Here is a 13,756-nt window from a genome sequence, read left to right on the forward strand (position 1 = left end):
GGTTCAATTAAACATGAAAATGTTCTCTTATGAATATGTATAATGTGAACCTGTGACAAACTAACAGTGAGCATATACTCGTATGAATAATATGGATGTCTTTGCGTTCATATTTTGCTACGGCTGATGGCAGATTGTGTCAAATGGACTTTTGTTGTGCCTGCCTGGTTAACCCAGACTTGTTTTAATTCAAGGATGGCAGTGGGTTAAGTTTAGAAGTGATAAGTATTATAAAAAGAACAATTTCTTGGAATTATTTTCAGAAGAGCTGGACTCGTCTTGTTAGCCAGACTCAATTAGCTTATTGTTAGGGAGTAAATCAAAAGGGGTTTCCATAGTGTAATCCTCAGAGCAAAGGCTCTATTATTTGGAAGGAATGCAAGAACTAAGAAGCTTTGGGAGTTGTTTAGCAAAGGAATGGAATTCAATTTTTGCTATCTGCCCCTAAACCTAAAACTAACCTTCAATTAAAAACGAAAGAAAATTTAAAAGCAGGGGGTTGATGGACAGGCCTGCTAGGTGGGCCTTGCCTACATTGTCAACTCTAGGCTAGGCCCAAAATGAAAAGCCAGCATGGCCCTATTTTGTAGAAGTGAACTACTCACATTAAATTGAAAACTTGATCCCCCTATTTGAAAGCTATATACCTACACGTTGAAGCGCAATCAATCACCCTAAGAGTATGGTGTTGTCTATGATTATAGCTATAGAAAAACTACTATGCTATTGCAACCCAAATTTTTGCTCCAATGGTACAATGCTATGTTGTACGTTGTAACTATTCTAAGTTTTTCTGATTTGTGGGACCCGCGATGCAGCAGCCCTCCAATAAGCTTATTGAGTAACAAGTTTAGCATATAGCTATAATAGCTATAGCCTTCCAATTGGAAATGATTTTAAGATTTTTCACAAAAATCTCTAAATATAGCTATAGAGATAGCATATAGCATAGCGAAATGTACAAGAAACGAATTTAGTACGGTTTACCATCCAGACAGAGCAACATGGCAAAATGGTTAAATGCAGAGCCTTAATGCTTCCACATACAATAGGGGACCCCTGAGACATGGTATCGCTCAATCAGCACTCCAGTCTTTCCCACCTCCGGTCATTGATTCGAGAACAAACAACCAGACCACCAGATATTTCCTTGGGGCTGTAAGCCAATAAGAACACTAACATTTGCGATTATGGGAAGTATCCTCTCATATTCCCCCAAAAGAAAAATATAAAAAAATAAATTATATTTTCATATTCCGTTTGATTTTTGTATCCCCCAGGACTTATGATCATTACAACTATGCACATTTATTCCTTGATAACCTTGGAAAGTTATCAAGAACGTGGAGAAAGGAGGTAAACACCAAATTGAATAAGTAGTTCCATATTTCCATTATCCACATACAGCTCTAAGTACAATACAAATACATAGTTGTTCTGATCTATAACTATTACCGATTGTTACACATAGAGAACCACTTAGTTCCATTTCCGTGATACTTGGTCTCTGGTCCTAACTTATCAGTGCCATATCCAGTACTCGTGCTTCTAACTCATAAGTCATCAAGAATAGTGGACATATCAGTAATCCTTGCACAAACTTATACTTCCGAGCCTTCTCCAAGAATATCCAGTACTCGTGCTTCTAACTCATAAGTCATCAAGAATAGTGGACATCAGTAATCCTTGCACAAACTTACACTTCCGAGCTTTCTCCTCTTGGTCCTTCAATGATAGCGGTGGTTGAGCAGCCTTTCTGTTAGCCATAGACATGAAACAGAAACACATAAATTAAACACATCCATGGTATACACACCAAAACACTACAACTCAATATTAACATTATACATCCATGGTTTGTTTTTCTTGATTAAAAAACAAGATACAGGGATTCACATTTATTGCTCAGACACCAAACAAAAGCACTTACACCAAAAAGAAATAACTAGTTATGCCAATTGCTCATACCTTTCCAAGGGCTCTTCCTCTGTGCTTTCCTTTACAAAAGGTGCTTCAACTAAAGGATGGGGTTGTGCACTCTCATGTTCGTCAGGTGGGTTATATATAAAAGACGACAACAATGGATCAGGTTCTGTATTTGAGGAAACGAGGAACGAAGAACCTCCTAGAAGGGCTTGTAAACTTCCTTCTCGCAGCTCTTTCCTCAATATAGAAAATGTTGAATTAGATCCCCTGCGAAATTTCCTCTTGCGCTGAACGTAATCTATAGTCAAGGAACACATAACTCCTTTCTCTAGACTTAAGAAGGAAACATGACCAAAATATTAACAAACATGGAAGGGAAAGTTACCCAAGTTTTGATGGAGGATAATGACTATTGTAGAAAAAAAGGGTGACTCATGCAACAGATACATGAAAATATGCTAGAGAGAATCCAAAGTCAAAGGCCACATTTTTAACAAAACAACCAATTCTGGTTATTATACATTTATACCCACATGTTGTCTCACCACAATAAAAGTTCTCTTTTTCTAAAACACAGAACAATCAACATCTTAAACCCCCTAGTGAATTAGAAATGTGAACATATTTTTGCATGAAATTTGGGGAAAAAATGAAGATAAAGGTCTTATTTAGACACAGATGATTTCCCGTTACATCGTTGTTTAGATGGCTTTAACCAACTACACCCAATTAAATTGTAAATTAAACTAGCTACCATATTCATCAGATAAAAACTTCATTTTATTATTAATTTGAATATAAGTAATTCAACCACATAGATAGAGATCTTGCTTCTTGCATCATTGAACCAAATCTCGATGGTAATGAGCATGTATGTAAATCATAACCATAACAAGCACAGAAAAATCCAAAATCAAATCAAAACTCAATAAAGGATATTTTTAACAAACTCCCATGTTGCGTGGTAATATGGCTCACAAGATTTGCTCCCACCCTCTTCGCACAAACTGGACAGACCTGGGAAAAGAGAAAGAAAGGAATATTTAAAACAATAACAATAATGGGCAGGTCCATAAACAAGTCAAAAGAAGCATTCTCTATTTTTTACTTAATTAAAAAAGCAACTTATATCTACATCAACAAAGAATGACCCTACTAAACCAGCTCCTAAATAATAGCTCAAACCCATCATTCAATGAGTCACACTCAACAAACAGGGCCAGATACTTGTCTAGAGTTGAGCATACCACACAACATTAAGAAGAAAAGTGCCAATATTGTCTTTCCAAAAAGCTTCAAACATAAGATGATCAATTATCTTGTCTCACCATCACTTAGCACATGAACCGCATCAAACATCATAACAAAACCCATCTCAGTGAAAACCAATCCTTCTATCCACTAATTCGCAACTCAAACCTACTCAAGTAAAGGGAAGTTCTACTCAATGAAACACAGATTTCAAAGAAATATAACCCCTTTGACAACCAGAGCCAAAAGGCCCAAAACCCAGGAAAAAACTAAGTAAGCTGCTAGCATGCCTTTGAATTCCATCACAATACATTTCCACCAGAAACATAATGAAACAACCACAGCAAAAATTGTTCCTTTCTAAGCTCAAATTAAAACTAAACATCCACACACACGCAATAACAAAAGGCAAACTTGAAAGCTCGTAGCTTTCCACACTGCCAATAACAAAGCTAATTGCTATTAATTAAAAAAAATGCAAAACTTCAAAATTAAATACCCCATTCTTAGCCTCCACCGGATGTTCCTCGTCGATGTGACAACAAAGCCCAACAACATCGAAATCCTCGGCGCAGAAAGGGCACAAAAACTCGGCCTTCAACTCATCGTCTCCATCAATTTCTTCGTGTCCGAACAGATCTGTAATCAACCACGATGATCAACACCAAACAAAATTCCATAAGAGAAAGGAAAACAAAAAAGCATTGAGGGGCAGTTTGGGAAAACTGACCAGATCGAGATTGGTACCGCCTTGACGAAGAGGTAGAGAAAATCGAGCTCCACGAATCAGAGTCCATTCTGATACACTGAATTAATTATGGCGATGGTGAAATTCGTAAGCCTGAATCGAATTTTGGTCGGATTTTATAAGCAGAGAGAAACCCTAGAAAAGATTGAGGGAAACGAAAGGAGAAAAAGGGGAGTACTTGTGTGTGTGTGAGTGTGTGTGAGAGGAAGTGACCAAGAAATTGCGTGAGAGAGAACACAGAGACTCTCTACCGAACTTCCGGAGGGGGTTAACCTCTTTATAGTCCCCGCGTTGACGGAAATACCCGCGCACGTTCCGTTGAATTACGACGGTGCCACCAACTACCAGAGCCATATGATTTTTATACATACAAGGATTTGATTAGACTGTCGTCGTGTCACACTGTCACGTGTGTGTTCTTCACACGTGTGGTGTGGACTCGTGCTTTTATAGTCTTTTATTTGTTGCCATTTCATCGATGGAGTTTAGTGACTTTTGAGTTTTGACGCGTTTTTCAGTCCTCGGCTTCTCACGCCGCACGTGTTGAGTAAACTGTTAAAAGTCCTCGCACGCTTTACAATTAGAGCAACAGCAACCCAGTGAAAGTTGAAAGTTAAAAGTTAAAAGAGTAGTTTAGACTTTTCTTCGTAGGTAAGTAATGCTTCACGAGTCAACGTGTCATGTTTTTACCGGTTTATGATTCATATTGTGTCGGTGTTTATATTTTGTGAAAGTTTGTTAAACTCAAATACAATTTATTAGTTTTCTTTTTTATTTAGAAAGGGGATTAAATTTGGGTGGAGAATAGACAATTTTACAACCATTTCAACTGAGTTATTCAACAACTATTAATTTGTTAGGTTAACAAGTGAAGATATGTAAAATACAAAAATTTTTAAAATGACACATTTAGTATATAATTTGTTGTTTTTGGAATACTATTAGACTGACCAATGATAGAGTAGGTAAGCTAGTACATAAATGGCTTTTTATATGTACTTTGCTATGTCTCATGGAGATTGAGAGTTTATTGTCCTTAGTGATTATGATTTATGAGAATCATGTTGCATAAACAATCTTTTAATGAATGTGCTACTTATACTCTTCAATAGAACACTCATACACTAATACATTCAATTGGAATCTACTACTCTAACGAGTGATTCACCATTCTATATTATAAAACATCAATTGTACTGTACAGATTCTTACATAACATGTTTAGTCTTTTATTCTGATCGTGTTCAATTTAAAACAAAAACAAACATTTGTAATCTATATATCCCTCATGTATAATTTGTTTATATTAATAAACCACATTTATTCATAAAAAGTTCACAGTTGGAACTATTTATACACTATTTGGGGGGACTACACATGAGAATAATCAAAACAACGCGAGGCCTAAAGACCCCAACTATGCACAGAATGGAAGCAAAATGCTGTTTCATTTCAAGCAAGAGCAATAATTTTTAGGAACAAAGAACAGGAAAAGATCCAAAAATAAACAATTGCCACATAATTAATTACAAGCAAAAGTCGAAGTTATGCTATCTCCAGCTAATTTTCTTAATTTGATTGTTCTTCTTGGAGTTATTCAGATCCGTAGCCTTAAAAGACCTTAGAAAAAAGGTCAGTGACATTGAGCTCCATGTCATAAGTCATCCTCTCAAGTACAGATGATAGCAAGTTCACGTCTGACATGGCCCCGTGATCTGTACCCTCTAAAGGGATCCTGTAGTACTTACCAAGTGCCTGAAGTGAAACTGAGATCTTTGGACAGGCCTTTGGTTCTGTCAATAGCATTTGGAAAAGCCTTTGAAACAAGTATACAATTGTGTTTCTTTCTTTTTCTGCATAGCTCTTACCATATAACTTCGCCCACTCTCGTGCCAGAGGGAGGGTGTCCAGGAACAGCCATTCAGGAGGAGTTAGCAACTTAGCACCACAAAAAAACATTCTAGCACAGTCCATAAACTAAAACATTTAATTTAGTTTAAGGCCGGGGAAAGTTCACTGTAAATTCAGAAAATAATTGATCACACGAATGCACAGATTGAATAATTCAAGCTTCTACCAAACACTAAAATGCTGAAGGAATCTAGACATTCATCCTAAAACCAATTGGTAAAAAGAATAGTAACCCAAACCCTTATAAGCTACTAAATAAGGTAATAATTTTTCAATGTGGGACAACACTCCATATTTTCACACGCTCCCGCACATGTAGCGTCACTTTAAGCCAAACACGTGAATAATTCATATTTGATAACGTGGAGCACGTGTGACCACTTGGCCTAACATACGTGAATGAACCTACTCTGATACCATGAAGGAATCTAGGCATTCATCCCAAAATCAATTGACAATGTAAGGAGTAGCCCAAACCCTTATAAGCCACTAGGTAAGGTTATACTTTTTCAATGTTGGACAACACTCCACATTCTCACAAATATCAATATCATGTTTAAGTTACTTAAATCAAGCAACTTGGTACATGATTTCGAAAATAGTCCGAATAAATCAATCCTGCTTGTCGTCCCAAAGTTCAAACAATAAGTTGCTAGTAAGTTCAAGCATTCTTCATGTGGTTGATTATTTTTGGAAATAATTAAACAATAACAAATTCAAGAATTCAACTTTCTCAACTGACATTATAGTAGCCATATATGATATACCAAAGCCACATGGGTCCGTTTGTGTCTAGAATAACACTAAGAAACCAGCAACCAAGCCTGCAAAATGTCATTCCCACTAGTAATACAAAACAAAATCCATCTACCAAGAAAAAGCAATTAAAAAAATAAGAAAGGTAATAAACCCAAAATGCACTATAATCGAATAAAGAACTTAGAACATTCATGGTAGTTGATACCCAACAAAATACAGTCTAGTAGTCAAGAATGCAGAGTATAAAGAAGTAATACATGATGGGTAAAAAATGGGAAACTACAACATTTGCAGATTTGCTTGAAGTTGAAACGGGTATTTGATTATATAGGAACTGGGTCTTGGAGTGGGAAAGGTTCTTTTCTGAACAGTTTTATAAATAGTGTGTGGAATGCGCGTTTAACCGTTTTAAGGACTAAGATCTCCATGAGGGATCCGGCTTCTCTCCATGAGTATGATTTTGCTTTGGTCAGATTCTTCAATCTTCTCTCATGTCTCATGGAACCTAGCTTATAGTCCCAAGCTTAGGGACTTTTGGTTTTCTTAACATGCTGAACTAAGGGGGGTGGCACAACTTAGATTTCATTGGATTTTAAAAGTCTAATGAAATCTAGGTGTCCTTAACTTAGATTTTAATGGATTCCAATGAAATTTAAGTATCCCCAACTCAGATTTTAATAGATTCCAATGAAATTTAGGTGTCTTAAACTCATATTTTAATAGATTCCAATGAAATCCAGGTGTCCTCAAAAAGTCATGGATTTCATTAAGTGAAGGATTTTAATGGATTTGGATGGATTTGAATGCATTTTTTACACATAACAAATTCCATGAAAATTCAACCGGATTTTGATGAATTATATGGATTTTAAAATCATTAAACTCCTTTAAAATCTGATTTGGGGATAAGGATCGGCAATGGGCCGGGCCGGGCTCGGACTTGAATTATAGAAGCCCAATAGAGCTTTCGGGCCGGGCCGGGCCGAGCTTGAGCTTTAATACACAAGCCCAAGGTCAGCCCATCGGGCTTTGGCTTGCGGGCTTGGAGGGCCGGGCCAGGTTAGGCCCGAACAGGCGGCCCAAAATGGGTCCAAAGTCTATTTAGACACATATATATCTTTAAAAAAAAATACAGAATTTTGGCTATGTTGTGATTTGAACATAAGACCTCACATAGAAAGCTTCAACTCTCAACCAACTGAGTTGACTAGTTTATTTGTTAAGTTTGTAAATCATAACATATTTAATAGCTTTTTCGTTTGTTTACTTCAATAAATTATTAATATGTTTATTAAGTTATTATATAATATTATTATGTTAGTAATAATGTACTACCATAAATAATAAAATTTTAAAATTATATACAACATTACAACTATAATAAAACATAAATGTACATATGTTTTATTATATATTTTATTACATATTTTTATAAACAAACGATGCAATTGTGTTGTCAACAATCCAAACCGTTCAAATTTTAGTTCCTCACTCAAAGATAATTCGTGCAAAAAATTAGCTCAATCGGAGATGCAAAAGTGACATAATGGTGGTCGAATTAATGAACGATCGTGGTTTTTCTAATGATGATCGAATGGGTAGATGAATTTCGATTTAGCCGATTTTTTGTATAGATGATCTTTGACTATGAACATAGAAAATGAACGGTTCAGATTGTTGAAATCACATTGTGGTCTTCATAATTATGGAAACAACAAGGTTTCAACGAGAAAGTTATTAGAATTATACTCTTTAAGTGTATTTATATGTAGAAGCTCACATATCGATCGTGTTTTCAATGATCCGAACCATTCAAGTTTTAGTTCCCCACTCAAAGAGAATTCTTGTAAAAAATTAGCTTAATCGGAGATGTAAAAATGATGTAACGGTGGTTGAATTAATGAACGATCGTGGTTTTTCTAATGATAATCGAATGGGTAGATGAATTCCGATTTAGCAGATTTTTTGTAAGGATGATCTTTGAGTATGAAAATAAAAAATGAACGGTTCAGATCATTGAATTAATGAATTAACGATCGTGGTTTAATAACTTTAATTATAGTTGTATATACACATATACATTTATGTTTTATTATACTTGTAATGTTGTATATAATTTTAAAATTTTATTACTTTATTATTTATGGTATTACATAGTTTACACTATTACTATTTATTAACATTATAGTATTATATAATAACTTAATAAGCATATTAATAATTTATTAGAGTAAACAAACGAAAAACTTATTAAATATGTTATGATTCCCAAATTGGGCTTTGGGTCGGGCTTTGGGCGGGCCTAAACGGGCCGGGCTTTGGGCGACTCATGGGCTTCAAGGGGATGGCCCAAGCCCAACCCAAGAGACTTTCGGGCCGGGCCGGGCCGGCCCAAATTTCGGGCCAAATCGGACTTCGGGCCTAATGGGTCAGGCGGGCTTCGGGCCTTGGGCTTTTTGGTGAGGCCTAGTTGGGGACACCCCCCTAAAGCTCTGATTGTCACATTTTCTTGGTTGGGCTTGAATTTGGGCCCTTTTTCATTTTCCCTCTGTTGAATCACTGTAAAGCAAACCTCATCCACTTTCTGGCCCACAAATAGAGACTGTAATTCAAGCTAATTAAGCCCATCTCCACCCCTTCAGTCTTATCTACTCAATGGGCCTTGCCCATTTAATCAGAGAGAGAGCCCATATGATTGTGAATTTTGTCCTTCTTGGAAAGTAGGACTGAAAAGTGAAAATCTTGCAGTTGCCTCCTTTTGTTACACCATGTGCAATATTTTATCCTAGGAAATAAAAAATTAATTACACCATGTGCACACTTGATGTTTAATATCAAGAATGTTGGAGGGAACCCTTATAACCATATAGGCCAGATGGCCTTCAATTCTACAAACTACAATTATAGTGCATTGTGCTGATTCTTCCAACCAAACCATCTACTTTAATCCCATTTTTCAAACCTTCATCTTGCCTCCATATTATTTTAAACTTAACAACTTTCTAAAATTCTTTAAAAAAATATGGGTGCAATTTAAAAAGATATCTCATTCAATATCCTCAAAAAATAAACAATTACTAATTTAGTGTATGACAATCATATTTGATCTATAATACTTAAAACCGCTATGTTTCTTATTTCTCTAACAATTTAGAAGTATATATTATTGGTATTTCAGTTTATGGCTGCAGACTGTGGCTGCAAATTGCATCAGATATATGACAAAGCATATATTTATATATGTGTGTGTGTGTGTGTGTGTGTGTCAGTGTGTGTGTGGAGTTTCATATCCCAACTGTTTTACTAAACAAAAATGCTCATCAACTTGCATCAATTAAAACCATCTTATAGGAAATGGCCAGCTGATATATCATGATCAACTCCATTTAAACAACTTTGTATCGAAGCATTCCAATCTTCTAGAGTGAGAAAATAAATTTGCTGCGTACAACCCCATTCAAACCAGCATTATTAATTCCCATCATTAATTCGCATATATTTATATGATTTCAAGTTGCCAACTTGAGAAACTTATGCTTTCCTATTTTTAAGAGCCATTGCTCTTTTTTAAGGAAAAAGGCTTATTAAGGTCCATTCCATTATTAAATATTCGTTTTAAAAACTTAAGTTAATAAGTGAAGAGGCTTAATAGTCTCACAACATATTACATATGTATATTAAGGAGACTTCAAATAGAATATGTGGAACTAACATTCAAAACATCTTCTTATACGAGATTTTTTTTTTAGGTGATTATACATGTGGACAAATAGTCATTATTTTGAGTAATTTAAAAAATTCTGTGTAATTTTATTAAAATATCTTATACTTAATAGTTCTGATATGGTATTGATCATATTCATTCTAAAAATTTGAACTATTTGATGAAGAGGTCTACGGAATATTTATGGCCTTAGAGGGTTATAGCTCATCCAATTTAGAATTAATGTTGAATACCCTCAGTGTATAATCTAGTGATGATTTCATTGTTGGTAAATCAGAAACAAGTTGCAAAGTTGTCCACTTTGTAATCTGATTTCATGGTTGCCCCTATGTCGGTGTATCCTCCAGTCCAGTGAATCAAATCACAAAACAGTCAACTTGGAGTTGGATCGATGGAAGTGCTTGGCATGCAATTGCGAGCCTGGCAAAGGTGGTACTGTGTGATTGAGATTGATCATGTGGATATGGATATCCATCCACACATGTCCAACTGATCTGATGCCCTTATTAGGGAGGGTCGTATTACTTAATTTTCTTGACAGGTAGTTCCCCAAAGCTTCACTTCAATAATTCCATTTTCTCATTCTTATAAATATTTCATGAACAAGAAATTGGATATCGGAAAGTAGAGCCTAGCCTCCTCTGCCACGTGCTCATCACCTATATATCCTCTCTGTGTTATATAATTGCAAGTCCTAATGTTACCAAAAATGAATTAAAATAGATGGGTCATGAGATGAGACAGCAACCCACTTGTGGCCTTTTACCCCCCATCCCCCTTAAATAAAATTGGCTATTTATTGTCTATAAGACTATACACTCACACAATATATTTTATTGGAGAATGCTATCTATCTTTTTCTTTCTACCTTATTCTTTGACCTAACAGTAAAATAAAATGTTACCAAAATTATTTGTTAATTTAATTACAGTCATCCATAAGATTTGAACTCATGAATATTTCCTTCGACAAAGAGAAACTGAATGTCATCTACCAAAAGGTCTAAACCAAATACACAGCATAACGTCTGTAGAGCCAATTAGATCTTACCATATTTTTAATATCAAATTTTACTTATCTTTTATATTGACAGACTGTCAATCTTAATAATAAATTATGTTATTTCTTACCTAAATATATAATCCAAGTTCAGGGTTAATTTGACAACCCCTACATATGTACACGCACACACACACATATATATAGATAAGTATTCTAAAGTTAATTGGTTAACAAGTTAATACAAAGCTAACTATGTTTTTGAGCCCACCACATAATTAATCTCATAATCTGAACCGTCTATTTTTTAAGCCTTACTTCAAAGATCATCATTGTAAAAAATCAACTAAATCAAAAATTATTTAGTCATTTAATTGTAATCAAATAAATAGACGATCATTGTTTTCGATAAAAGCATATAAATAGTTGTTATTATAATCAAATGACTAAATGACTTCCGATTTTGGAGATTTTTTACATATGATCTTTGATGCCTACTGCACAATGTAATCTTTGAATCCGAATCGTCCATTTTTTAGGCCCTACTTCAAAGATCATCTGTAAAAAATCTTCAAAATACAGGCTCCTTCTATTGAGGTATACCTCAACTTATTTATGTTGAGGTATGACCTTGTTGAGGCCCACACGAGTCGTTTCGTGTCGATCCAAACTGTTCGCAATGATCATCTTCATTGATAGATCATCATTGCAAAAAATTAGTCAAATCGGAAATCATTTGCCTATTTAACTTTGATAAAACAAATGGACGGTTTAATCGAAAATATTTGGTTCGTCTATTTATTAGATCAAAGTTAGATAGGCAAATGATTTCCGATTTGGCTAATTTTTTGCAAGGATGATCTATCAATGAGATGTAAAAAATGAACGGTTTTGATCGACAAAACGACTCGTGTGAGCCCTAATAGAGTATATCTCAACATATATATATATATATACAGGCTTCTTCTATTGAAGTATACCTCAACTTATTTATGTTGAGGTATGACCTTGTTGAGGCCCACACGAGTCGTTTTGTGTCGATCCGAACTGTTCGCAAAGATCATCTTCATTGATAGATCCTCCTTGCAAAAAATTTGCCAAATCGGAAATCATTTGCCTATCTAACTTTAATCAAACAAATGAACGGTTTCATCGAAAATATTTTGTTCGTCCATTTATTTGATCAAGTTAGATAGGCAAATGATTTTCAATTTAGCTAATTTTTTGTATAGATGATCTATCAATGGAAATGTAAAAATTGAACGGTTCAAATCGACACAAAACGACTCGTGTGGGACCCAATAGGGTATACCTCAACATAAATAAGTTGAGATATACCTCAATAAAAGGAGCCTATATATATATCTATATATATTTTTTTTTTTGCAATCTATCTCTCTTAACCAGCTTAATTATTATCTCATTGACAATGTCCTCTCCGATCAGCCTCTCTTTCTCTCTCTTAATTCATAAGTCATGCATGTAACAAAAACCATACCCCAACCCAAATTTTATTTCATTATCATAATCAATATAATGCTCTCCAATCACCAAATTTATTGAACATATGCTTGATAAGCAAAACAACCCACCAATTATTTAAGTAGTACAGTTTGAGAAATATATGCTTTCATAAACTTTAGAATTTCCCTCTCAAATACTTAAATAGCAATGTCCTGGAATTCAACCTACTCAGATGCAACTACTTTCTTTTCCATCACAACCGAAAAAAAAAATACTAAACCCTCCCTTGGTCCTTTAGCCTCCTCTCCTTATTTGTGTTGTAGACTTGTGGTAGTGACAGGGACGTGATGAGAGGCGCACGTACGTTATAAGTGGGCCCCAAACTCTTTTTTATCACCGAAGCGGTGTGGCGGGGCCCAGGCCCAATCTCCCTTCCCGCGTTGGCCCAGTGGCTCCGTAACGCATTGGCCTTTCCTTTTTGTACAGTCGACGGGGCCCACCAATGCGCTACGGACATCACCACGTGTTCGTCCATTTTCCGGATTCAAGATCGTCCAACACGTCACGTCAACGTTGGGCTTCCACGATGCTGACGTGGACGGCTTCTAAGTGGGTCTAGTCGAGTCGAGTGGGCCCCTCCTCAAGTCATCTCAATACTCGTGTCGAGTCGTCTGGGTGGGTCTTGGACTAGTTGTTCATTCATCATTGTTGTAGCTAGCTAGCATATATAGCTGGATCTTGCTGTAAATTTGGGATTCAAATTTTGCAATATCTAAGCCTTTTTTAAGCGAGTGAATTTTGGGCTTCATTTTACTTCCTCATCTTAAAAATGTGTTGAAATATGCACACTCTAACTTATTTCGTTTAAATTTTTGTTAAAAATAAGAATTTTTGGTCTTTTCAGATTTTTATTGAAAGAAAAAAAAAATGACATTTTACACTTTACTCATTTTTTAGCAATATATAATATTTTT

The 13,756-nt window shown here is 35.4% G+C and overlaps 1 protein-coding gene across 1 annotated transcript; it reads right to left on the minus strand.

The window, feature by feature from the left end:
- Positions 1–1,368: 1,368 nt before the first annotated feature.
- Positions 1,369–4,175, minus strand: LOC147294388 (protein DEHYDRATION-INDUCED 19 homolog 4-like). Its single transcript, XM_086232580.1, has 5 exons — positions 3,908–4,175; positions 3,677–3,816; positions 2,866–2,943; positions 1,969–2,219; positions 1,369–1,756 (listed from the first exon to the last, which is right to left on the minus strand). Exons 1-5 carry the CDS (start codon positions 3,972–3,974, stop codon positions 1,651–1,653), a joined length of 642 nt encoding a protein of 213 aa, XP_086088706.1. The 5' UTR covers positions 3,975–4,175; the 3' UTR covers positions 1,369–1,650.
- Between the last annotated feature and the right edge of the window lie 9,581 nt (positions 4,176–13,756).

The sequence above is a fragment of the Dryas octopetala genome, chromosome 2 (assembly GCF_963921425.1).
Source record: "Dryas octopetala chromosome 2, drDryOcto1.1, whole genome shotgun sequence".
NCBI lineage: Eukaryota > Viridiplantae > Streptophyta > Magnoliopsida > Rosales > Rosaceae > Dryas > Dryas octopetala.